This window comes from Solanum verrucosum, unplaced genomic scaffold (genome assembly GCF_900185275.1).
Source record: "Solanum verrucosum unplaced genomic scaffold, falcon-dt-bn FXZP01000140.1, whole genome shotgun sequence".
Taxonomy (NCBI): domain Eukaryota; kingdom Viridiplantae; phylum Streptophyta; class Magnoliopsida; order Solanales; family Solanaceae; genus Solanum; species Solanum verrucosum.
This window is the reverse complement of record NW_026020112.1, coordinates 323,982-350,280: the sequence shown is the minus strand read 5'-3', so window position 1 is coordinate 350,280 and position 26,299 is coordinate 323,982. Positions and strand designations below refer to the sequence as shown.

General features: G+C 37.9%; 2 protein-coding genes across 2 annotated transcripts in view; both read left to right on the top strand.

Moving 5' to 3' along the window:
• The first annotated feature begins 1,835 nt into the window (after window positions 1-1,835).
• Window positions 1,836-26,299, top strand: part of LOC125825590 (subtilisin-like protease) — a 37,212-nt gene continuing 12,748 nt past the window's right edge. Inside the window, exon 1 of the mRNA XM_049504915.1 lies at window positions 1,836-3,852. Within this exon, the coding sequence (XP_049360872.1) occupies window positions 1,836-3,852 (2,017 nt within the window). The remainder of the gene's footprint in view (window positions 3,853-26,299) is intronic.
• On the top strand, window positions 13,015-25,172 carry LOC125825563 (subtilisin-like protease 4). Its single transcript, XM_049504887.1, has 2 exons — window positions 13,015-13,505; window positions 23,485-25,172. The coding sequence occupies exons 1-2, from the start codon at window positions 13,256-13,258 to the stop codon at window positions 25,152-25,154; spliced, it is 1,920 nt and encodes a 639-aa protein (XP_049360844.1). The 5' UTR covers window positions 13,015-13,255; the 3' UTR covers window positions 25,155-25,172.

Here is a 26,299-nt window from a genome sequence, read left to right as displayed (position 1 = left end):
TGTTGTGCATATCCTATAAATATACTTTTTATTCCTCTAGGACCCAACTTTGTTCTTGGATGGTCAGGAACTCTATAGAAAGATATACACCCAACACTTTAAAATAAGAAATATTTGGTGGTGAAACATTCATACTTTTTGAAGGTACTCTATGAAAGATTAAGAAGATGGCGCTGAATTATCAATTTGTATTCCCATATTGTTTCAGTATTTATACAAGAAAGCAAGAGATAGCCTACCAAAAATAGAAGATGCTAATTGCAATGAAATTCTTATCAACTTAATTACAAGAAGATTATAATCAAGCTATATCAATCACTTGATAATAAGATGCTTTCCTTATATGCCCCCTCAAGATGGCGATCGATCAGAAACGCCAATCTTGCACCGAAGATCTGCAAATAGAGAGCTAGGGAGAGCTTTTGTGAGTAAATCCACAAGTTGATGTTTTCCAGAAATATGAGAAACTTGAATCTGTCCATTTTGAACCATTGTGCAAACAAAATGATAATCAACCTCGAGATGCTTCATCCGCGAATGAAAGACTGGATTAGCAGCGAGATATGTGGCACATAAATTATCACAGTAGACAATTGGCTGCCTTGGCAAAGATACAGCAATCTCACGAAGTAAGTTCTGAATCCATTGAATTTCAGCAATAGCATAGGCAACCAGACGGTATTCCACTTCAGTTGATGATCTAGCTACACTCCTTTGTTTCTTTGAGCTCCAGGAGACCAGATTTTTACCAAGATAGATAAGAAATGCACTGGTGGAAGCGCAATCATCCTTATTTCGCATCTGAGAAGGCATGAAGATCAAGTGGAGACTTACGATGCAAGAAGAGACCATAGTTCACCGTTCCAACTAAGTAGCGAACCACACATTTGACTGCAGACCAATGATTTTCAGTTGGACAATGGGAAAATTGTGCTAGCTTGTTTACCACAAAGGCTATATTCCCACACTCATCCTTAACAAAAAAAAAATACTCTTAACAACTAACAAGGTGTGATATTATCAAAAGGTCTCACAACATTAAATGTTTCAACACCTTATATGTAGGCTCCCAATCTGTTCAGCTATTAATGTGAAATTTTGTTCGCACACCCAACAATTAAGATATCCATAAAGAACATTAAGGAACTGTAAGTTCAAGCAAACAAAATGCTAAACTATTACTGACTTTCAAAGAATTCATAGGATTTTCCGTAACAACTCCAATTTCACAATAGAAACAAGCATTCAAATATTATAATCACTAAACTCGAAGTTACAACAAGAAAATGGAGCTAACAAAGAATACTATTGTAGAAGATAACTAGAAGGGAGATGAGAAGCATAGACTCAAAGAAACGAGATGAGAGGACTAGACATTTCTCTCAACAATATGCATAAACCTCTTTTTCTCATCCGTCATCCTTTTAGCTAGTTGTTAATTGGGCCTGAGTCCTAAATCAGCCTTTGCAAAGGCCTTCCAGTTTTGTTGCTTCTTCTCAGCCCAATAACTAGTTGTGTGATGTCCGTATAGGTATTGACATTGGGCCGAGGCTGGTTCATAACATTTTCCTTCCTAGTAATACTGATTAGATTATTCTTATTTTCAGTCAACTTAATAATTATGGATTACCATCAGAATAATTAATTTTTTCAAATCAAGTCTTTGTTTTAGTTTGAATAAGTTAATATGGATAATTTGGCAGAAAGTTGAATTACTGACCTTAATAAATTATATACGATCTAATCAAGATTATATACATCTATTATAAATTATGTGCTAATTGAACTGCATTATATATGCTCATCTTGCTAATGTGATAGTCATCTTAAAAAACATGGATCTAAAATTCATTTCTACTTTTCTCTGCTTTGCCCTGCTTCATTCATCAAAAACATTAGGTGATAATTTCACTAATCAAAGTGATTTAGAAACCTATATAATACATCTTGAATTTCATGATCAAGTTCTCTCTAGTTCAAAAGATTTACATCTCTGGCATCAATCATTTTTGCCTACAAATTCGAATCACTCATCGCGCATTCTATATTCTTATCATCATGTGTTCAATGGTTTTGCTGCTATATTGTCATCAGATGAAGTGAAAGAAATGGAAAAGAAGCCCGGTTTTGTGACAGCACGTCCCCAACGAATATTTCAGATGCACACCACACACAGTCCAAGTTTCCTTGGCTTGCACCAGAATGTTGGTTTGTGGAATGCATCAAATTCAGGTAAAGGTGTGATTATTGGTTTATTAGATTCTGGAATTGATCCTCAACATCCTTCATTTAATGATAATGGAATGCTTAATCCACCACTTAAATGGAAAGGCAAATGTGAGTTCAATGTTACAACTTATTGTAACAAGAAGCTTATTGGAGCAAGAAATTTTGCGGATGGGGCTACGTCCCCTTCGGACGAAGCTGGACACGGGACACATACTTCAAGCACAGCTGCGGGGAACTTTGTGGATGGTGCCAGTATTTTTGGTAATGCTAATGGCACGGCTGTTGGGATTGCACCCCGAGCCCATGTGGCCATGTACAAAGTCTGTTATGGATATACTTGTGAAGAATACAGGATGATAGCTGGTTTTGATGCTGCAATTGGAGATGATGTGGATGTGATTTCCGTTTCAATTGGATTCGAACACTATCGGCCACCTTTATATGATGATACTATAGCTATTGGTGCGTATAGAGCAATGGAGAAGGGGATTTTTGTAAGTTGCTCTGCAGGAAATAGTGGACCGGGTAGTGGTACTGTGGCAAACGGGGCCCCGTGGATTCTCACAGTTGGTGCTAGCACAACAGATAGAAAGATAAGTGCGGTTGCAGTTTTGGGTAACGGAGCTGAGTATGAAGGCGAATCAGCCTTTCAACCAACAAATTTTTCGCGAAAATTGTTACCACTTGTGAATGGTGAGGATTGTGAATCGTTGTTTTCAAGTCTCAAGGGTAAAATAGTGTTGTGTGATACAAGTGGTTACACGTCTAGAAATGAAAAAGGAGGAAATGTGAAAAAAGTCGATGGTGCTGGCATGATTCTCATGAACGAAAAGTATCGCGGCTCTACAACATTCTCAGAATATGATGCCGTTCCCACGACACAGGTTAGCTACAAGGATGGACAAAAGATCATACACTACATGAAATCAACATCAACACCAGTTGCAATGATAACATTCAAGGGAACGAAGATTGGAGACAAGCATGCGCCAACGGTTGCTTACTTTTCTTCTAGGGGACCATTTGTGAAGAGTCAGGGCATACTAAAGCCGGATATTATTGGCCCTGGAGTGAATATCCTTGCAGCTTGGCCAACCCCTATAGAGGGTGAGACAATATCTGCATCTTCATCTTCATCATCGACGTTTAACATCCTTTCTGGAACGTCGATGTCTTGCCCTCACCTTGCAGGAGTTGCAGCATTGTTAAAGAGTGCACATCCAGATTGGTCTCCAGCTGCAATTAAATCTGCAATCATGACCACAGCTGACCTTGTTAACCTTGGAAAAAATCTAATTCAGGACGAGACACTTGAACCTGCTGATCTACTTACAATCGGATCAGGGCACGTAAATCCATCAAGAGCAAATGATCCAGGACTCATTTATGACATCCAGCCCGAAGATTACATCCCATACTTATGTGGCTTGAACTATACAGATGATCAAGTCAGTTCCATTGTGAATAAGAAGATACATTGTAAATCAAGAATACCTCAATCAGAGTTGAACTATCCGTCATTTTCTATTCCTAAGAAATCAAGTGCTCAAACTTATACAAGGACTGTGACTAACGTTGGAGAAGCAATTTCAGCTTACAAAGTTAAAGTATTTGGGCTCAAAGGTGTCGAGGTGACTGTTAATCCTATAATCTTGAAATTTACTGCATTGAATCAGAAGGTGTCGTTTAATGTAACAGTTAAGTCATTAGATCTTACAGGGCATTCTCAAGGATACATAGTTTGGTCTTTTGATAGGTATTCTGTTAGAAGTCCAATAGATGTATTTCCTCATATCAGTGTGATTTAATTGATTGGATTTGTTATAAGAGATGACTTCTTCATGGAGTATTATTTAGACAAACTCCTATGTAAAGAGGTTTGTTATGTGAAAAAAATTGTCATTAAAAATGAAAAAGGTATAATGGATAAGTAACAAGTAATGAAAGAACCATCATTATCAATACCATCATCATTGTTTTTTTTAAAACAAATATTCTCTATCTGATTCCTAATACTCGCATGAAGACACCGACTAATTCAAATTGACATTGTGTAAGATCCCTGAGGCCCTTACATTTCTAAAAATCAATTACACAGTTTCATGACAACACTGATGAGTACGGGAGCAAAAATCACCGGAGATGATCCCAACCAGATGGTGTATAAAAGAAGTTGAATGAGTTTGAATAAATTTTGACTTTAGGTCTCCAAATCTTTTTTTTTTGGTAATAATGTGAAATATTACCATACCAATGCAAATATTTACAACCTAAAGAGCCCCGTGTTTTCAGCCACCTTCTAGGAAGGGTACCTCGAATCACTAGATCTTAGGAAAACAACCATCTAGTTACATATTTTTGAAATCAAACTCTGACATCTATTTGCTCCATTTGTGTATTTCAACATGTAAATTCATTGACATATTTCCCTCTGTATTTGTGTGATGACGAACTCAGGCTGTACGCTTGTTTGTTGAATTTTTTTTCTATTCCTTCACTTCCATGTGTAGTATATCATTGTCCTCGGACTGATGCTACTATGACAACTATCTCCTTTTGGAACTGTTTCCATCTTCTTCTCTTGATCCATTGGAGTGTGTTACAGACTCCTGTGTACTGTATTGTTATCCCAAATCAACTACGTATCTGACTTTCCATACCCAGCCACACTCTGCAAAAAGATGCAATGTGTCTCTTCTTATATTAAAAAAATTATCTCATTACACTTCTTCAAGTCTTCACCGCTAACGGCTAGTGCAACGCCTTGCATTATGAGTTTATCTGTTGACAGCTTTGGTCCCCCAGATCTTCCGCCCAACCCAATGCGGAAACCACTCTTGCTCCAGTTTAAATTAACTTACCAAATCTGCCATGACACTACTATGAGTGGGATGCACTATGTCGAATAGTACAACCTATTGGCACTCCATTATTCATGGATAAGGCTACTGCCTTAAAAACCAGACCGACTACGGCGAAGTTGAGAGTGGAGATAGACCTGGCAAGGCCCCTCTTGTATGAGGTTTATGTGGAAATCAGAAACAACCAAGGTCAACTGGAAAAAAATATCCAAAAGATTGAATATGAGACTATACCGTGTTTTGCTCCCATTGCAATGTGCAGGGCCACTCCACAAGCAGTTGTTGGACACGAAATCCTCTGATTAATATTGGAACCCAAGAGGAAAGGAGATGTGTGTTGACACCCAATTTTGACCCTCCCCGATAATAATTAATTCACGAGCTTCTTAATTCCCAAACGATTTAGAATAATTAGTTTTATAAAATTCAAATAATTTTCAAGTCATTTTAAGTAGTTTTGTCATTTTTATAATTTTAAATAATAAATATGATATTTTATATAATTATGTGTCTAATTAGTATATTTTATGAATATTCGAAAATTGTCTCTAAAGGATTTTAGTTTCATTTAAATATTTGGTTATTTAGTTTAAATTAATTAATAGCTTATATTTTGAGTTAATTAGTTTATAATTCAGTTAATTATTATATAATGATGTGTCGAATTAGTATATTTTATGAATGTTCAAAAATAGTCGCAAAAAGATTTTTGTTTAAATCAAATATTTGGTTAATTAGTTTAGTTACATAATATTTTATATTTTAAATTATTTGATTTATAATTAAGTCAATTATTTTATTTTGTTGAAATTAAGAAGCTTATTGATTAATCTATATTAATTCATCTTGCTTAATTACTAGTCGAACTTATCCTAATTAACTAAGTTTGACTACATTTGGCTTAAATTTAGATTCATATCGCCAAAGTTTAAATTCAATTCTAGCTTAATCAATTTTTAAAGGACCAAATTTTGGTCCTTTTCTCAAATTTGATCAAAATCATGGCCCAACATTCCATGTCCAGCAAATATACACGTACAGCAGCCCACAACCGACCCATTCCAGCAAAAAACAACCAGCATACATACAACAGCCCATATCCAACAATATAATACCAAAATAAACAACAACACAATACCAAAACCGACCCCTACACTGTTCTTCTTCTCCAGCAGGTTCAGCAAGCCCAGACGCAAACGAGCAGCTGCAAAACCCGGCCAGAATCGATCAAAAACAGTGCAGTCCAGTAGCGACACAGCCCAGAATCGCGAGGCCCAATCGCTGTGTCGTCTTCCTCCCGTCCCTTTCCAATCTGTACCTGCAACAGAGTAGTGAAGCACGCGTTTCCGTCCTCTTGGCTCGAGATCGAGCCACGTAGCATAGCAAGGACGAGGAATGTAAATCAACCGTCGATTCGCCCTTTCCTCTTTCGGAATTGGGTGAATTGCAAGAAAAAGGTTGTTTGTCCTAAATGGTGAAAGGATTTTGGGGAATTTAAATTTTAAATTGTTCCTTGTTGCTGAAGAGGTTTTTCAGCCTCTTCCCTCCCAAACTCGAAACCCTAGTGATTCCCTTCTATATATATAGTTGCTTATTCACTTTGAAAGTGGATTTTTTTTTTTGGGAGAGTTGGAAAAATTTTCAGAGCAAACACAAAGGAGAGCTTTGAGCAAAATACTTTAATACACTCTAAATACGTTTCATAAGCAAAAGAGATAATAGTTTTCGGTTCTGTGTTTAAGTTTCTGCCCGGATTTTTATTTGGTCATTTGTGTCTGAGTTCTTGCGGTGAAGGTCGTTGCCCCTGCCCGTTTGTTTCAGCTCGCTGCACACAAGAAGGTAAACTCCATTTTATTTTTATTTCCAACTCTTTAGTCGATGCACTATTGCGATGACAGTGGTGGTTGTTTGTTAATTTGTCTTTCTTCTCCCTTTCTCGGCTTTTGTTGTTGCTCGGATGAGTCTTAGAATTCCTCTTTTGAGTTAGCTATCATGTTAAGGGTTTATTTTGTCCTAATGAAGTCTCTAGTGTTATCTATGATGCTAGTGTCATCACTTCGCTAACGTTAAGAATTTTTGCATTATTAATGGATATTGCATTTGATCGTTATTGTTGAGTTGGGCTGCTAGCATTTGCTTGTAATCCTAAGTGTTTGGTTTACTGTTAATGGCAATAATGAGGTAGTTTTAGCTTAAAGTTCATGCTTGGCTTAGTGTGGTTTTATTTCGGTTTGAACAGTAAATGGGCATGTTATTCTTAGACCTGCAATTTCATTAGTTTTTCCCGTAGTTTCGAGCATCGTTAATTTTGTTGTATTGCCTGAGATGCGTTGCATTCTTATTGGTTGTCTCTATTGACGTTTTAAAATTACCCAAGAGTAGTTCTGCACTGCCTTTGTTTGGCTTGCCTTAGCTGCAACTTGTTTAGGATCAGTGTACTTTTCTATCTCTGAGATACATGTTTTGTAGTCTATATAATTTTTGGTGTTGACCATTTTGCTTATTCTGTCCAGTAATATTATTTTGTCCCGTATTGTTAGATATTAGTTATCATTCATAGTTCATTAGCGTTTCATTTAATTATCAGTTACAGTTATTCTAATTTTCTTTCCTCTTTCGTTGCATGTGAAATTGGCCCGAGTTCACCCAAACTCCTATCCTCTCCCTTGCATTTTCGAGAAAGCCATAAAGGCTCAAATTCCTCCTATCGAGTCAGCCGATAAGAAAATTTGAAGAATCGGCCATTAAAAATTGACGAACAGGTCCCGAGGTTGAAAGGAGCAACCGATTGAGAAATTTGAAAAGATTGGGCCAAAGGCCCACTCTTAATTCATAATAGTTGTATTTTGTTATTTTGAGCCTAAGCCCTTGTCATTTAAATTGTTATTGTTGTATTAGTTTAGGACAGGTGGAAGAATTGGGACTAAGGTCCAAAATATAGAAAATACTTCTATTATGCTAGAATAGGACATGTACAAATGACTTAAATGGGCCGAAGGCCCAAAACGAAAATGGGTCCAAATACTGGTCCAGGCGGACAGAAACCAAATTTGGGTCCAACCCTCTTTCCCTCTTTACTTTACTGTGTTTGTTTTGCTTGTTAGTATTTGTCGTTAATCTTAGGATTGAAAAGTTCAAATCCCCGAAAGACGCTTATTTCGTTTTAACAATTTAGCTAAATCGATCATCTTTCCAAAGACTTAAAAGAATAAATTTTTAGAAGTATCTCGCTTAAATCATAGGTCAATATTTCCCTTTTTCCCTTTTTTGACCGTCTCAACTATAAAATAGTTCAATCGTTCTATTCAAATTAAGTTAAAATATTTTTAGCCAAAATTTAATTGTCGGATAACCACATTAGTGGATATTCTAGGTGCTTTTAAAACCTTCCTAGAATGTTAATAAGAACCTCGAACCCCTTTATAGATTTTCACTAGATTCCTGTTTTAGTCTTGTGGAAATGAATAGTTTTCTTAATTTCCCTTTAAAAATTAAGTGGCGACTCTTAAAACCGGTCCAAAATATATTTTCCTAATAAAACAATGTGAATTAGGAGAAGCTAGTGACAACACCATTCGAAAAGAAGGGCTAGAAACTCCACCACTTCAAACCTCCAAAAGGCAGAAGCACAAATCAAGGTAATATAAGGAACATGGTAAGCTTAGACACCAAGGCGGCAAAGGGCAAGGCTAAAAATAGAAGGAAATTCACAAGAAAAATTAGTATACCAAAACAATGTGATCTTACCTGGTGAAACACAAGATGAGAACGGAAAATTCTTGAGAAAAGAAGTCCAATAGAAGTACAGGAACCAGTCAAAAGAAACATAAGAAAGAGGCTCACTCTTAGCAAAATTATGAGTGATCCACAGATCTCTACAAAGCTACCATGGCTTTTATGGCTGGTGCTTAGCTCCCCAAATTCATTACTCATACTTTTATCATTAACTCTGAGAAACAGAATAGTCCCTTGTTGGAGTAAGTGTGTAGCTTTCTCCTTGATACCAACATGTCATCTGAGCTTTCAAAGAGTTTAACTTCTTTTGGTAGCAGCTGCAATCTGTTGGTGGACTATGATCCCAAATGTTTCCATTCGACTTCATATATTATACACCATTTAACCCACAGGATGTCCTTTCTTGCTAATTGCCATAATTATTTCCCCACTGAAGCTATATTCCAGTTGCAGCACCCCTTGATATTAAGACCACCATATTTCTTTTGGATACATACTTTGGTCCACTTTACAAACGCTAGTTTCCTTTTACCATCAGTAGCTCCTCATAAGAACTCTCTGCATTTTTTGTCAATCTCTTTTAGTACATACACTCTGGGGCAATATGAACACTGCCTCAGAGTACAGCCATTATATTCTGTAATCTCCCAGCATAGGATAGGCATTTTGAGTAGGCCACTCCAATTCTGCTAGTAATTTTATCTACCATTTGCTGGCAATCCATTTTATTACATTATCTTGAAGTAAGTGGCAGCCCCAAATACTTAATTGGTAGTGAGCCAAGTGAGAATCCCGTTTTAGTTAAGATGTTTTGTTTGACACTTTCAATCACGCCCCGAGCCTACACCCTGGGCGGGACCGGCACCCGGAGACCATTGCTGGCCTCAGGCGAACCCTTGGCCTGGCTTTCTTAACTCAACGGAAACTTAACTCAACAGAACAACTCAATGCAATGAAAGGTTATAAAACAACCAACTGATGCATAACATGCCAAAAGGCAGCTCGAGTCTCAAAATAGAATATTTACATATATACATAGATGAGAGACTCAATACTAACTAACTGACTGTCTATGAAGCCTCTAAAATACTGAGATGGATGTTGGGACAGACCCCGCAACATCCTAATAGAACAAAACTAAGTACACAAAATAATTGAGTCCTCCGGAAAGCAAGGAGGCTCACCACTGACACTGAAGTGCTCGGCTGGATCAACGATGTGCAGGATGCTGATCTGGGGTACCTGTATCTGCATCGTCATAAGATGCAGGCCAACTGGCATCAGTACATTAAATGTACGAGTATGCGAGCTGGAAAACTAAACCACAACTTAAGCTTGAAAAGAGTACAAGAGAACACTTACCTTGGCTCTGTTCAACTCACGAATAGCTGAACTCAATATATAAAGCAATAAGACACATGCAATATATAAAGCTTGTAAAACTCTTAAAACATGACGTAAAAATCATATTTATAATATCATGAAAATACCATGCTTCCTCTCAAGGTCTACTCGTGCAATGTATGAATGAAGTCCCATACCCCCATCCATACTAAGCAGAACTCTTGAGGAACCATGCTCTTTCTACTGTGGGAGCTTCTCTAACCGACAAACCACCACTATGAATATGAGTGGTGATACAACGTTTTACCTCACGTTGCCCGAGGACCATCCTATACCTTGCCGTGATATAGGAAGCTAATGATACAATGTTTTACCTCACATTGCCTGAGAACCATCCTATACCTGGTCTTGATATAGAAAGCTAACTTTACTAAGTGGATCCACTAGCTTAACTTTACGGGTTCATCTAAAAAGTATGACCCGTTAACTCCTATGTTGGCTACATGGTTCTTATGGAGAGTTGAGTTTAATATGAACTCGCGTCCCCAAATCGGTGCTCGATACTACTCCCAAAATGCTTTTAGTTCATAAGTGTTTTAAACACATCTTTCTTTAAATGAGATAATTACTCAAAATCTAGCCCAAAGGCTCACTTGGAAACGATGTTCCTTTTTCTTGAAAACTAGCCCTAAGGCTCTTTTGGAATCATAGTTCCTTTCTTACTCAAATGTAAAAACATTTAGAAACTTCTTTGGGAATACATAGTTCCCTAATAGCTTTTGAGAAATGAACTCAACTTACACTCTCGACTTAACTTGAGTCTTGAGACTCTTTACTTAGCTTGAAACTCTAAGCTTTTTGCTTGACTTGAAACTTGAGTCTAAAAATGAAGTTAAAACGTTCAATGAAGACTCTTGGAAAGCTTGGAGGACTTGTTGAACTTACTTCTTAACATGGCTTGACTTGACTCTAACTTCTCTTTAACTTGATACTAACTTGCCTTGAATTGAACTATGGATTCAAGACATATAATCGCATGTTTATAGATGAGTTCGGGATGTTTAGAAACATTTTGGGGTGTTGGAAACTACTAGGGAACATAAGTATAACACTTACGAACATGCATGAGAAAGTAGGGAAAGAATGGGAAAACTTGGCGCTCTTGGCGCTCTGAGAGGTGCGGAGCGCCAAGCCAAAAACTTCAGAGATGGCCTGCTGGCGCTCTGAGTGGCGCGCCGCCCCAAGGGGGAAACTTCAGAATCCCTTTTGGGGCGCGCTGGCAGGCGCGACGCGCCAACCCCCTTGCCCAGAAATTCGACTTTTCTCCCTTGATTTGCCAACTCTAAACCACTCTTACTTCAAGGGCATCAACCCCAAACATTAAGGATCATCATATCCCTCAACATACCATGGATTACAACTCAAAACACAACCCAATCATGTCCCACAACCAACAATAACTTCAACAACACAACTAATAACATCAACAACAACTAACAACTTCAACAACAATTCCAATCCTTCCTCGAATAAAAAAGGAGCTTGGTGTGTGGGGGAAAGGATAACCCACACAAAGAACTCACATACCTTGAAAGGGATCACCCCCGACGACAATCCATGTTGATCTTTGACGGAAACTTGTTGATCTCCTCTTTCTCCTCTTCTTCTTCTCCTTCTTCTCTTCTTCTTCTCTTTTTCTTCTCAAGCCCTAGCTTTTACTCTTTAAAAAATGGGACAAAATGATCCAAAGATCAGCCCTATACAACAATATAATCCCAAAAGACTTGGCTAGGGAAAAGACTAAAATGCCCTTAATTTCCCGGACAGATTTCCCTGCCAACTGCCCAACTTCTAAAAGGCATAACTCGCTCATACAAACTCGGAATCGAGCAAACTCGGTGGCGTTGGAAAGATCATTCCACAAGCTTCACAACCATAACTGTAACTACTCCTAAATCATCCTGAGCTGGAAGTTATGACTGCTCAAATTTGGCCAAAAATTCATTTTTTTCCACACTTGGCCAAATTTTTTTCCAGATTTTCAAATTCTTTCCAAAAATGACTATTTCCGATTCTAAGCCTCTTCCAAGCTATTTCAAATTGTCGGATGTTACACTTTCTTCCACTCTAGATAAGAATATGTTTGAGCAAGTGCTTTCATAACTCTCGAGACAGAGCTCATATTACTTTGAAAAAATATCATAAGATCATCTTTGCTGTCTCTTGCAATAAGTATAAGTTAGGTTTAACAAATCATTACTCTTTTTCTTAAATTATACCTTATTAAATTTTTTACAAAGAGTTATTTCTTATTGTAAGTCAACTTAACTATATAAAGAAAAAACTCTATACATTGAGTATTTGATAGCTCAGGCCTGGATGCCTATTTTTGCAAATCAAGATAGTTTTATTACTTCTTTCTCATATTATCCTTAGCATTTAATAAATCAAGAGAGGTATCGATATATTATATTTTTTTTCTGAATGTTGTCATAGCAAAAACCGTTGGATGAGCAAGTGATTCATTCAGTACTTGACGAGAGTCTCCTCGCTAATATTTAATGAGGCTCAAATTAGCTAGGCCCCTCATATTGATGGCAGCTCTCTGTAAATCCTGACTATACTTTTCTTATTTTCAGTCAACTTAATAACCATCATCATAATTATTTTCTCTATTCCAGTTAATGTTACAGTTAGAATAAGTTAATATGGATAATTTTGCAGAAAGCTGAATTTCTGACCATAATAAATTAAATATGATCTAGTCAAGATTATGTTAAATGAACTTAGTACTATATATATGCACATCTTGCTAAATGTAATAATCACCTAAACAAAATATGGATCTGAAATTCATCTCTACCTTTCTCTGCTTTGTCCTGCTTCATTCATCAAAAACATTTGGTGATCATTTCACTAATCAAAGTGATTTAGAAACTTATATAGTACATCTTGAATTTCATGATCGACTTTTCTCAAATTCCAAAGATGTATTTCTCTGGCATCAATCATTTTTGCCTACAAATTCGAATCACTCATCGCGCATTCTATATTCTTATCGTCATGTGTTCAATGGTTTTGCTGCTATGTTGTCATCAGACGAAGTGAGAGAAATGGAAAAGAAGCCAGGTTTTGTGTCAGCGCGTCCCCAACGAATATTTCAGATGCACACCACACACACACCAAGTTTCCTTGGCTTGCACCAGAATGTTGGTTTGTGGAATGCATCAAATTCAGGTAAAGGTGTGATTATTGGTATATTAGATTGTGGAATTGATCCTCATCATCCTTCATTTAATGATAATGGAATGCCTAATCCACCACTTAAATGGAAAGGCAAATGTGAGTTCAATGTTACAACTAATTGTAACAAGAAGCTTATTGGAGCAAGAAATTTTGTGCAACCGGATCTGTCCCCTACAGATGATTATGGACACGGGACACATACTTCAAGCACAGCCGCGGGAAACTTTGTGGATGGTGCCAATTTTTATGGTAATGCTAATGGCACGGCTGTTGGCATTGCGCCCCGAGCCCATTTGGCCATTTACAAAGTCTGTGATGCATTTTATTGTCTAGAATACAAGATTTTAGCTGGTCTTGATTCTGCAATTGAAGACGGTGTGGATGTGATTTCCATTTCAATTGGATTCGGACACTTACGGTCTCCTTTATACGATGATAATATAGCTATTGGCACATATAGCGCGATGGAGAAGGGGATTTTTGTAAGTTGCTCTGCAGGAAATGGTGGACCGCGTAGTGGTACTGTAGAAAACGGGGCCCCGTGGATTCTCACAGTTGGTGCTAGCACAACAGATAGAAAGATAAGTGCGGTTGCAGTTTTGGGTAACGGAGCTGAGTATGAAGGCGAATCAGCTTTCCAACCAACGAATTTTTCGCAAAAATTGTTACCACTTGTGAATGGTACGAATTGTGAATTGTTCAATACAAGCGATGTCAAGGGTAAAATAGTGTTGTGTGATTCAAGCAGTGACTTGTCTAGAAAAGACATAGCAAGAATAGTGAAAAAAGCCGGTGGTGCTGGCATGATTCTCATGAATGAAAAGTATGCTGGCTCTACAACATTCTCAGAATATGATGCCGTTCCCACGACACAGATTAGTTACAACGATGGACAAGAGATTACAAACTATATGAAATCAACATCAACACCAGTTGCAACGATAACATTCAAGGGAACGAAGATTGGATACAAGCACGCCCCAACGGTTGCTTACTTTTCTTCTAGGGGACCATGTATGCAGAGTCAGGGCATACTAAAGCCGGACATTATTGGCCCTGGAGTGAATATCCTTGCAGCATGGCCAATCTCTATAGGAGGTGAGACAACATCATTGACATTTAACATCCTTTCTGGAACGTCGATGTCTTGCCCTCTCCTTGCAGGAGTTGCAGCATTGTTAAAGAGCGCACATCCAGATTGGTCTCCAGCTGCAATTAAATCCGCAATCATGACCACAGCTGATATCATCAACCTTGGAAACGATCCAATTCAGGACGAGACACTTGAACCTGCTGATCTACTTACAATCGGATCAGGGCACGTGAATCCATCAAGAGCAAATGATCCAGGACTCATTTATGACATCCAGCCTGAAGATTACATCCCATACTTATGTGGCTTGAACTATACAGATGATCAAGTCAGTGCCATTGTAAGAAAGAAGGTACATTGTACGTCAAGTATACCTCAATCAGAGTTGAACTACCCATCATTTTCAATTCCTAAGGAATCAAGTGCTCAAACATATACGAGGACTGTGACTAACATTGGAGAAACAATTTCAGCTTACACAGTTAAAGTATTTGGGCTCAAAGGCGTCGAGGTGACTGTTCAACCTAAAATCTTGAAATTTACAGAATTGAATCAGAAGGCATCGTATAATGTAACAGTTCAGTCATTAGATCTTACAGGACATTCCCAAGGATACATAATTTGGTCTTCTGATAGGCATTCTGTTAGAAGTCCAATAAAAGTATTTCCCCAAATCGGTGTGATTTAATTGATTGGATTTTTTTAGTAAGAGATGACTTCTTCATGGAGTATTATTTAGGCAAAGTCCTATTTGTTCTTATTATTGGAACATCACGAGTCAACTTAGTTATTTAGTCGTATTAAGTATGAGCAGTCCCTATCCCTGTTTATTTAGGATTAAGTTTCAGCAGTTATTGTCTAGTTAGGTTTTATTACTTCAGTTCGTTTAGGAGTCTTTTCGCTGTAATTCTATTTAAGCAACTTTCTGTCTTCATTAATAAACTATCGTCTTTTAACTTATACCCAGTCTTTATATGGTATCAGGGCTCTTCACGCTCTAACGAGAACGATCCAATTTTTTTTCCTTCCTTCTCCTCACACAGATCAGCAATAATGACCAATCCCAATGGGAACAACAATGGCAATAATCCAACAGTTGTCAATGCTGATAACACAATGGGTAGTAACATAATCATTCAGTTCAATCCTGCTTCCCAACTACCCATTAAACAAAGCGGTGGTCACAACTTCGCCACCTGGAAACCCAATTTTCCATGCTTATGTATGGCTACAACCTCTTTGGCCATCTCGATGGGACCACTCCGGCCCCCAATCGCACGATTGCCCTCGGTACGAACATAGCTCCTAATCCTGCCTTCTTACCTTGGTTCCGCCAAGACAAACTCATCCAGAATGCCCTTATGGCTTCTGTCGAACCCACCATTGCTTCTACTGTTGCTATCGCTGACTCGGCTAAATCAGCTTGGGATGCTTTGCATACCACTTACGCGAACAAGTCTCAAACTCGGGTGTTCAGTTTGCGTGATCAGCTTTCTCGTGTCACTAAGGACTCTCGCTCCATCACTGAATATCTTCACAATATTCGGTCCCTTTCGGATGAGTTAGCCACTGTTGGTGCTCCTGTGTCCAATCCTGAACTCATAGTCAAAATACTAAGTGGTCTGGGGCCTGAGTTTCGAGAGATATCTGTTGCCATTCGTGCACGTGATACGTCTATCTCCTATGAGGAATTGTTTGAAAAACTACTAGACTATGAACTCTTCCTTCGCCACGAGGATGCTAAGAAGCTGTCTAGTCCTATCACTGCTGCAGTCGCCACTCCCACCAAAAACAACACCAATAATCGCAGGCAGACAACCAATTCTCAACAATGGCGTCAGAGCTCGTAGCCAAATACTCCACCACAATGGCAGTCTAACTCAAATCCAAACGGCGTTACTCGTTGTCAACTATGTAACAGGATAGGCCATACCGCCAATGTTTGCCGCTCGAAGTCTCACAATCACTTTGAAGCCAAAGCCAACTATGCTGCTGGGTTTACTGCTGCCACCAACCCCTGGATGGTTACTCAGGAGCCACCCATCACATCACCACAGAGCCACACAACCTACAACCGTACCACGGTAACGAGGATGTCTCCATGGGTGATGGTAATAAAATTCCTATTTCTCACACTGGTTCTACTCAATTAAATGCATCAAATAATATTTTTAAACTAACCCACACTCTTTGTGCTCCTTCCATTTAACGTAAGCTTCTCTCTGTTTCTAAATTTTGTCAAGACAATCTAAAGTCGATTGAATTTTTTCCTTTTGACTTTGTTGTGAAGGATTTGAAAATGCGGAAACCACTGGTGCACGGTCGGACCAAAAATGGACTGTATGAGTGGCCTGTCCCACCTCCCCAAGCTCACATGACCACTATATCCATTCCTCTCACTACTTGGCATCAACGTCTTGGTCATCCTCACTCTAGAGTTCTTAGTTTATTTTAAATAAGTTCTTGTTACCGTTTCATGAGCGAGACAAACCTTTTCATTGTAATTCTTGTTTATCTAATAAAGCCCATCGGCATCCTTTTTCCCAACTATCACTGCGTAGCTCTAAACCTCTTCAAATTATTTTTAGTGATTTATGGGGGCCATCACCGATTTTATCTCTTGATAAGAAGCTATGTTATTGTATTTTTGTTGACCAATATACTAAATATACTTGGCTCTATACATTAACAAAAAAAAGTGAAGTTAAAGAGATCTTTCAAAAATTCCATCCTCCGATGGAAAAACATTTTGACACCAAAATTTTATCACTTTACACTGATGGCGGAAGAGAGTATAAAAGTCTTGACTCCTATCTTTCACTTCAAGACATTGAACACCTTTCCACCCCACCTTATACGCCTCAACGAGTTGCACTTGCAGAACGACGACATCGCCATATCACTGAAACTGCAAGAACACTCTTTCATGCGGCGTCCCTTCCAACCCAATTTTGGTCCTTCGCATGTCACCACACTGTCTACCTCATCAATCGTCTGCCCACCTCCCACTTAGATAATAAATCCCCATTCCAAAAATTACTTGGAAAATTACCTGATTATAGTTCTCTTCCTATTTGCATCTAACACCATTGTTGGACAAAATTTGAGGTGTTCTTGGCCTCTTTTTCAATCTTTCCCCCCAAATTTCTTCTGAGTTGTTTCATGTCATTAGACTGCTCTCTTTATTATGAAACACGTCATGGAAGGCATAACACTACTACCAAAACATCTTACACTAACATTAGGCACAAAACAAAGCAAAATCCCCAAAATTATTCAACAAAATCATTGTAATCGACTAAAACCCCAAAACAAAACAAAGGTGCAAATAGAAGATCAAATCCAGACTAAACAACAAATAAATTCGAAAATAAATTGAAAAACCTATCTAGATAAGTCGAAAATCAAACAAAAACAACGACAACAAACTCAAATAATTTTCGACATTGACCCTTGTTTAAGTCATCCACCACCCAAATGACTCAATGTTTCAGTTCCAAACCAAACTCAAACTTACTGCCTTCTTCTCGTCCTCCTCACCTCCTCCGACCAAACCACCTTCATTCTCACCGTCTTTGGCAAGCTTCAACCAGCAGCTATAAGCGAGAGCCACCACCAACAACAACAACAAAAACCCCAAACCAACTCCACCAATAAGCCTCGAGCCCTCGACCTTCACAACACCACCAGCCCCGAGATCCAGTGAAATTGTGAACAACTAGAAACAATCAGACCACCCAACAGACACCCACTCTTTCTTAGCGCCACCAGTCACCACCAAAACTCCAATCCAAGTATGCAACTAAACCCAAAATCAACTCCGAACTCCGACGAAATTGTGAACAACCCGAAATCATGCCAACATTTTTACTTCAATGGAAAGAATAGAAGAGGTTGGAAAAAGGAAAAGGGTAAGGAAGATGAGAAAAAGGAATGAAGTGAGATTGTGGGGATGGATACAGTTATGGCAAAGAGAATAAAAATTGGAAAGAGACTATATATATAGGTGTCATTTTATAATTATTTTTAAAATAATGTGTCATGTTTGTGATACACACATAGTGGAGTAGTAAAAAACATATTTAAAATGTTGTGTTTTGATGGGTTCAGGGGCTCAATTGACAAATAGGTAAGTAGAAGGATTCACAATAAAAACTCATACAAGTACAAAGGTCCACCAAAACCCTTTTGCCAACATATAATGGAGATGTAACAACTAATAAAAGAACCAACATCGTCTATATCACTATGATGCTATTGTTTTTTTTTTTAAAAAAAAAAGGTATCTCATCAAATGTGTTATATTTTGGTGTTTTGATGATTTAACTAACTATGGAGGAATAGGATGAGTTCAGAACCTATTTAAGTCAAAGAGATAAAATTGACACAAATACTCTACATTTTTAGGATGTAACTAAAATAGGCGTAGGGTATGTTTGGCATGAAGGAAAATGTTGAGTGTTGGGTGTGAGGATCGAGTCTCGAGTCAACAGTCAGGGTCGGGGTTAGGTCAAGGTTGGTCTCGGGTCTAGTCTCGAGTCGGCTGTCGGGGGCAGGACTCAAGTTGGGTATCAGGTCGGGTCTCGGGTCAGGTCTTAGGGTCGAGTCTCAAGTCGAGTGTCGGGGTCAAGGTCAGGATCGGGTCTCGGGTTGGGTGTGAAGGAAGAGGTCAGGGTCAAGTCTCAATTTTAGTGTTGGGGTCGGGGTCGGGTCTCAGGTTGGGTATAGGGTCAGGGTCGGGTATCAGGTCTCGATCATAGTCAGGTTTGGGATTGGGATCAGGGTCAGGTCTCGAGTTAGATATCAGGGTCGAGGTTGAGTTTGGGTCTCGGGTCGGAGTTGGGTTCAAGATATGGTGTTAGGGTCGAGATCGAGTCTTGGGTCGAGTGTTAAGAACGAGGTCGGGGTCAGGTCTCGAGTCGAGTGTTAGGGTCAGGCTCGGGTCTCAAGTAAGGTATTGGGTTGGGTTTGGGTATCAGGTCTCGATCAGGGTTGGGTCTGGGATCCGGCGGGGGTCAGGTCTCGAGTAACATGTCGGGTCGATGTCAGGTTTGGGTCTCGGGCGGGCCTCGTGATTGGATCTCAGGTCAAGTCTTGGATCGGGGTTGGGGTTGGATGTCAGGATTAAGTCTTAGGAGTTAAGGTTGGGTTTTGGGAGTCGGGGTTAGGTTTGAGTCGGTGTTAGGTTCAGTTCTTGAGTCGGGTGTTAGGGTAGGAGTTGGGGTTTGGATCGGGTCTTAGGTTAGGTCTCGGATAAGGGTTGGGATCGCATGTCGGGGTTAGGTCTCATATGTCGGGGTCAGGTCTCATGTGTCAAGATAGATCTAGGGTTGGGTATTAAGTCTCGAGTCGGGGTCGAGTCCCCATTCTCAGTTGCGGTCAGGGTCATGGTCGGGTTTGGGTTAGGTGTTGTGGTTGAGTCTCGAGTCGAGAGTCAGGGTCAAGCTGGGTTTCAGGTTAGGATTGGGGGCGGGTTTTGGGTCGGGGTTTGATCTTGGGTTAATGTTAGGGTTGAGGTCATGGGTCTCGAGTCGGGTGTTGGGGTCGGGGTCAGAACTCAAGTTGGGTTTGGGTCACGAGATTAGGGTTAGGGTCTCAAATTAGGGTCGGAGTTTGGCCAGAGTCGGTGTCGGGGACAGGGATCATATTCGGGGTTAAAACTTGTTTCAATAGTTTAGGATGTTGGGATCGGGAGTATAGGTTGGATGTCGAGGTCGGGTCAAATTCAAGTCTCGGGTAGGGTTCAGGTTCGGGTGTACGGATCATGTTTGAGTTTGAGTGTCAGCTCTCTAACATGGTTAGTTCATGGGTTAGGTCTTGGGATCGTATCCTTATTTGGGTCATGGTTAGGGTTGGGTTACAGTTCAAATTCTCGAACTCGTGTCGGGAGTAGGGGTTAGGTTCTGAATCAAGTGTCGGGGTCAGATACCAGATCAATTATTGGGGTTGATTTTTAGGGTAGAAGCTATTTTCATAATAAGTATTTTGTCCTCTCTAGATAAAAATAAAAGATTTTCTAAAAAATATTTCATTCATTCAATCATACACTAGAAATTTTTTTCGGGAAAATATTTTTCACTCACCAACCAAACGTGAGAAAATAAGTTAGAAACCAACTTATTTTCCACAGAAAATATTTTCCTTCATACCAAACACACCCTTAACGACAAACGTTAATCCGTTAACGTCTAGATTTTAACATAAAACTAGATGATTTTCTATTAGAAAGGGGACCCACCGCCAATTTGTATACCTAAGGAATAAAAGCCCTTACCGGATTTGTACTCTAATTTATACAAATGTAATATTACCTCTCCTCTCTCCTTCCTAATTCTCTCCTATAATCACTCATATACTTTAAATTTGAATTTCGAAATCTACGTTCTCCCTTCTAATTGTGATTTCACAAATCAAGGTAGCCGCTTAAAACATGATTCAACTATTTTTTCGTTTGTATATGATTTATTTTTGTTGTATTTTGAACAAAAAATTGTCATTAGTTTTCCTAGTTTCAATTTTTTTATAGAGGGTCAAGAACAACTAATGAAGTTGTTTCTGGTTCATTAAATCGTGACAAATCTGAAGAATCTCAGATTTTATGTTTAAACCCTAAGGGGTCGTTTGGTTATTGGTTAGAGTTATGTAGGTATTAATTATACAGGTTTAGTTATGTGTGTATTACTTATGTAGGGTTTAGTTATGCAGGTATTAGTTATGCAGGGTTTAGTTATGCAGGTATTAGTTATACAGGGTTTAGTTATGCATGTATTAGCTATGCAGATATTAGTTATATAGGTATTATTTAGTTATGTTGAGATTACAATACATGAATTATTAACTATTAAATATTGAATTTGTTGAAAATTATTAATATATATTATTTACAAAATAATAATACATGCTAATTAAATATGTGGAATATATTGAATAATATATAATGCTAATATTTGATTAGCATATGTGCCGTCAAATGTATACAATCAAATTTCTAATATTAAGAAAATATTTACATTTGCATAAATAAATAAAAATTGTAAGTACATAAAAAGAAATGAAGACGGTCTATATATAAAAAGAAATAAAAAACAAACATAGTTAGGAAAATAGTAAAGTTTTCAATTAAAAAATAAATACAATAAATTAATAGGGTAAATATGTAATTTATCATTTTAGTGCATGTATAAAACATAACTTATTCCACCTTCTATCCCACATAACTTATACATAGATTTCCTCATAAGTTATGTTGGTATTAATTATGTAGGACTATAAAAAACACAACCAAACAATATATAAATTAATGTATAAGTACATGAATGCCTTTTATACAACATTTAAAATCTTACCAACCAAACATGGTATAAGTTATGTTGGCTTTTATACCTAATACAAAACTTCTACCAAACATAGTAAAAGCTAATGCAATTTTTTATTCAGAATAAGATGTATCTTACACAGTAACCAAACCCCCCTAATTGTATATGGCAATTTGTATATTTTTTGTTATTATCTATACATATACATGATTGTGAATGATTGGTGTATATACATAATCATATGTTCATTATATGTATATACATATTCATATACATATACAATTTATATTATATACAAATTCAAGCTTCTATATACAAGTACAAATATTATAATCTAGCACATATACAATTCAAATATACATATGGAACATATACATTCTATGATAATCCATTGTCAGACAAACACATATACGAAATAAAACGTATAATTTATTTTCTTTTAATGGAGCTTTTCCAATATGACGAATCCAGTTGTTATGGTGTTATTATTGTAGTAGAAGTCAATTTACGCAAAAAAATATGTTAGCGTGAATAATGAGATTCATTATTATTTTTGTTACCGCATTTAGCGCTCATGTATTCATTAATTAAAAGTGGATGATTTGTATAAATTTTTAATAAATAAATTGGGATATACAAACACAAGTTTCTATAGCATCTTAAACTATAGCTATAGAGCGTGATTAGATAAACTATAGCTATGGAGAACAATTTAGTTAAATAAGTTTGCCATTATGGAATTTTTAATATTCTATTTTATTTTATTTTTATTTTCTAATTATATTTTATTTGGCCCACGGGTCAGCCCTACTCATATTGCTCAAGCCCCACAAATCAGCGTGTTTATTCAGGCAGGGGTAAAAAACTTTTTTCTTAAATGGGCTTCAAAATTTTTAGCACCATCCTATTAAATCACAGGTTGGCCAAGCCGGCCCAACGGGCCTAGTCCATATTGATGTAAATCATGACTTTTCTATTCTTATTTTCAGTCAACTTAATAAACAAGTTAATGTTTCTGTTAGATTAAGTTAATATGGATAAATTTGCAGAAGCTGAATTCCTGACCATAACAAATTAAATATGATCAAGTCAAGATTATGTTAAATGTACTTCATATTATATATATGCAAATCTTGCTGAATGTGATAATCACCTAAACAAAATATGAATCTGAAATTCATCTCTACCTTTCTCTGCTTTGTTCTGCTTCGTTCATCAAAAACATTTGCTGATCATTTCACTAATCAAAGTGATTTAGAAACTTATGTCGTACATCTTGAATTTCATGATCAACTTTTCTCAAATTCCAAAGATGTACTTCTCTGGCATCAATCATTTTTGCCTACAAATTCGAATCACTCATCGCGCATTTTGTATTCCTATCGTCATGTGTTCAATGGTTTTGCTGCTATGTTGTCATCAGACGAAGTGAGAGAAATGTTAAAGAAGCCCGGTTTCTTGTCAGCACGTCCCCAACGAATATTTCAGTTGCACACCACACACAGTCCAAGTTTCCTTGGCTTGCACCAGAATGTTGGTTTGTGGAATGCATCAAATTCAGGTAAAGGTGTGATTATTGGTTTAATAGATACTGGAATTACTCCTCAACATCCTTTGTTTAATGATAATGAAATGCCTAATCCACCTGATAAATGGAAAGGTAAATGTGAGTTTAATGTTACAAATTGTAATAAGAAGCTTATTGGAGCAAGAAATGTTGTGCAACCGGGTATGTTACCTATAGATGAAAATGGCCACGGGACACAGACTTCAAGCATAGCTGCGGGGAACTTTGTGGATGGTGCTAACTTTTATGGTAATGCTAATGGCACGGCTGTTGGCATTGCTCCCCGAGCCCATGTGGCCATGTACAAAGTCTGTGGGGTACTTTGGTGTGCAGAATGGATGATTTTAGCTGGTTTTGATGCTGCAATTGAAGACTGTGTGGATGTGATTGTCATTCCAATGGGGTTAGGACACCCGCCTTTTTATGATGACTCTATAGCTATTAGCACGTATAGCGCAATGGCGAAGGGGATTTTTGTAAGTGGCTCTGCAGGAAATCATGGACCGGGTAGTGGTACTGTGATAAACGGGGCCCCGTGGATTCTCACAGTTGGTGCTAGCACAACAGATAGAAAGATAAGTGCAGTAGCAGTTTTGGGTAACGGAGCTGAGTATGAAGGCGAATCGGCCTTTCAACCAACGAATTTTTCACAAAAATTGTTACCACTAGTGAATGGTAAGGCTTGTGAATCATTGAATACAAGCATTGTCAAGGGTAAAATAGTGTTGTGTGATACAAGCGGTGACTTGTCTAGAAATGTCAAAGGAGGAAGAGTGAAAAACGCCGGTGGTGCTGGCATGATTCTCATGAACGAAAAGTATCGTGGCTCTACAACATTCTCAGAATATGATGTCGTTCCCACGACACAGGTTAGTTACAAGGATGGACAAGAGATCATAAACTATGTGAAATCAACATCAACACCAATTGGAACGATATCATTCAAGGGAACGAGAATTGGTGACAAGCACGCGCCAACAGTCGCTTACTTTTCTGCTAGGGGACCATTTATTCCGAGTCAGGGCATACTAAAGCCAGACATTATTGGCCCTGCAGTGAATATCCTTGCAGCGTGGCCAACCCCTATAGCAGGCCAGATGTTTGACCTCTTTTATGGAACGTCCCTGTCTTGTCCTCATCTTGCAGGAGTTGCAGCATTGTTAAAGAATGCACATCCAAATTGGTCTCCAGCTGCAATTAAATCCGCAATCATGACCACAGCTGACATAGTCGACCTTGGAAACGATCCAATTCAGGACGAGACACTTGATCCTGCTGATCTACTTACAATCGGATCAGGGCATGTGAATCCATCAAGAGCAAATAATCCAGGACTCGTTTATGACATCCAGCCCGAAGATTACATCCCATACTTATGTGGCTTGAATTATACAGATGATCAAGTCAGTCTCATTGTGAATAAGAAGGTACATTGTACAACAAGCATACCTCAATCAGAGTTGAACTATCCATCATTTTCTATTCCTACGGAATCAAGTGCTCAAACTTATACAAGGACTGTGACTAACGTCGGAGAAGCAAGTTCAGCTTACACAGTTGTAGTATATGGGGTCAATGGCGTCGAGGTGACTGTTCAACCTAAAATCTTGAAATTTACAGCGTTGAATCAGAAGGCGTCGTATAATGTAACAGTTAAGTCATTAGATCATACAGGACATTCCCAAGGATACATAGTTTGGTCTTCTGATAGGCATTCTGTTAGAAGTCCAATAAAAGTGTTTCCCCATATCAGTGTGATTTAGTTCATTGGATTTGTTATAAGAGATGACTTCTTCATGAGGTATTATTTAGGCAAACTCTTAAGTATCTAATTATATTTTTAAGTAGATTATTTATTAGTTATTTATAAGTTAAGTAACTTTATTTATTATTCTAGAATGAGGTTTATGTTTCATAGTTGATTAGGTTAAACTATGGTTTTAAGCTATGGTTATTAGTTTGGAAAAGGATTTCGGTCTTTACTTTCATAAGAATTAGACTTCCTATTGATGTGATAAGACTCCTATTTAAAAGGGTTTTTGATGAATAAATTAGTAAGTCATATTTCAGCAAAAAGCAAGAGATCAGAGTTTTCACTTTCATTGAACTCTAAGGTTTCAGTCTCCCTTTGAAGAGCTAAGAGATACGAGTTCTCTCTTTTAATGAACTCCAAGGTTTCAACATCCCTTTTTAACGATCTAAATTTATATATCGCCTTGTGAATCGATCCTTCCATAACGATTCATAATTGTGTTCTTATTTGATTCTTTTGAAAAGGGAAATGACCTATTTCGATCTCTCAAATCTCAGTACAACCCTCCCATTTGACACCCCTAGAAAGGGGTTTGATCCGTGGAAATATTTGCATTAAAAGTGGAAAAGATATGATAGAGATGTAACAACTAATGAAAGAACCAGCATCCTCTATATCACTATCATCCTATTGTTCTTATTTATTTTTTAAAAAAAAGTATCTCATCAAATGTGTTGTATTTTGATGTTTTGATGATTTAATAAACTATGGAGGAATAAGATGAGTTCAGAACCTATTTAAGTCATAAAGATATAAAATTGACACAACTAATCCACATTTTTAGAAGGCAGAATGGTCTGGTGGACCCTTGTACTTGTATCTGTTTGTATTGTGAACCCTTCTACTTACCCTTTTGTCATCTGGACCCCTGAACCCATCCAAACCCAACATTTTAAACACTTTTTTTGATGTGGTATGGAGCGTGTTGCACAAACACGTACACATTGGCCAAAAAGAAAAAAATAATAATCCACGTATGATATTATATTCCATGTGGCAAATGACTCACCTTAAACTAAGAATAGTCCTAACTCCGGCGAAATTTTTCAAACCTTCGCGACTTTTACACTTGTCCTCTTCTCCTCTTCTCTTCTC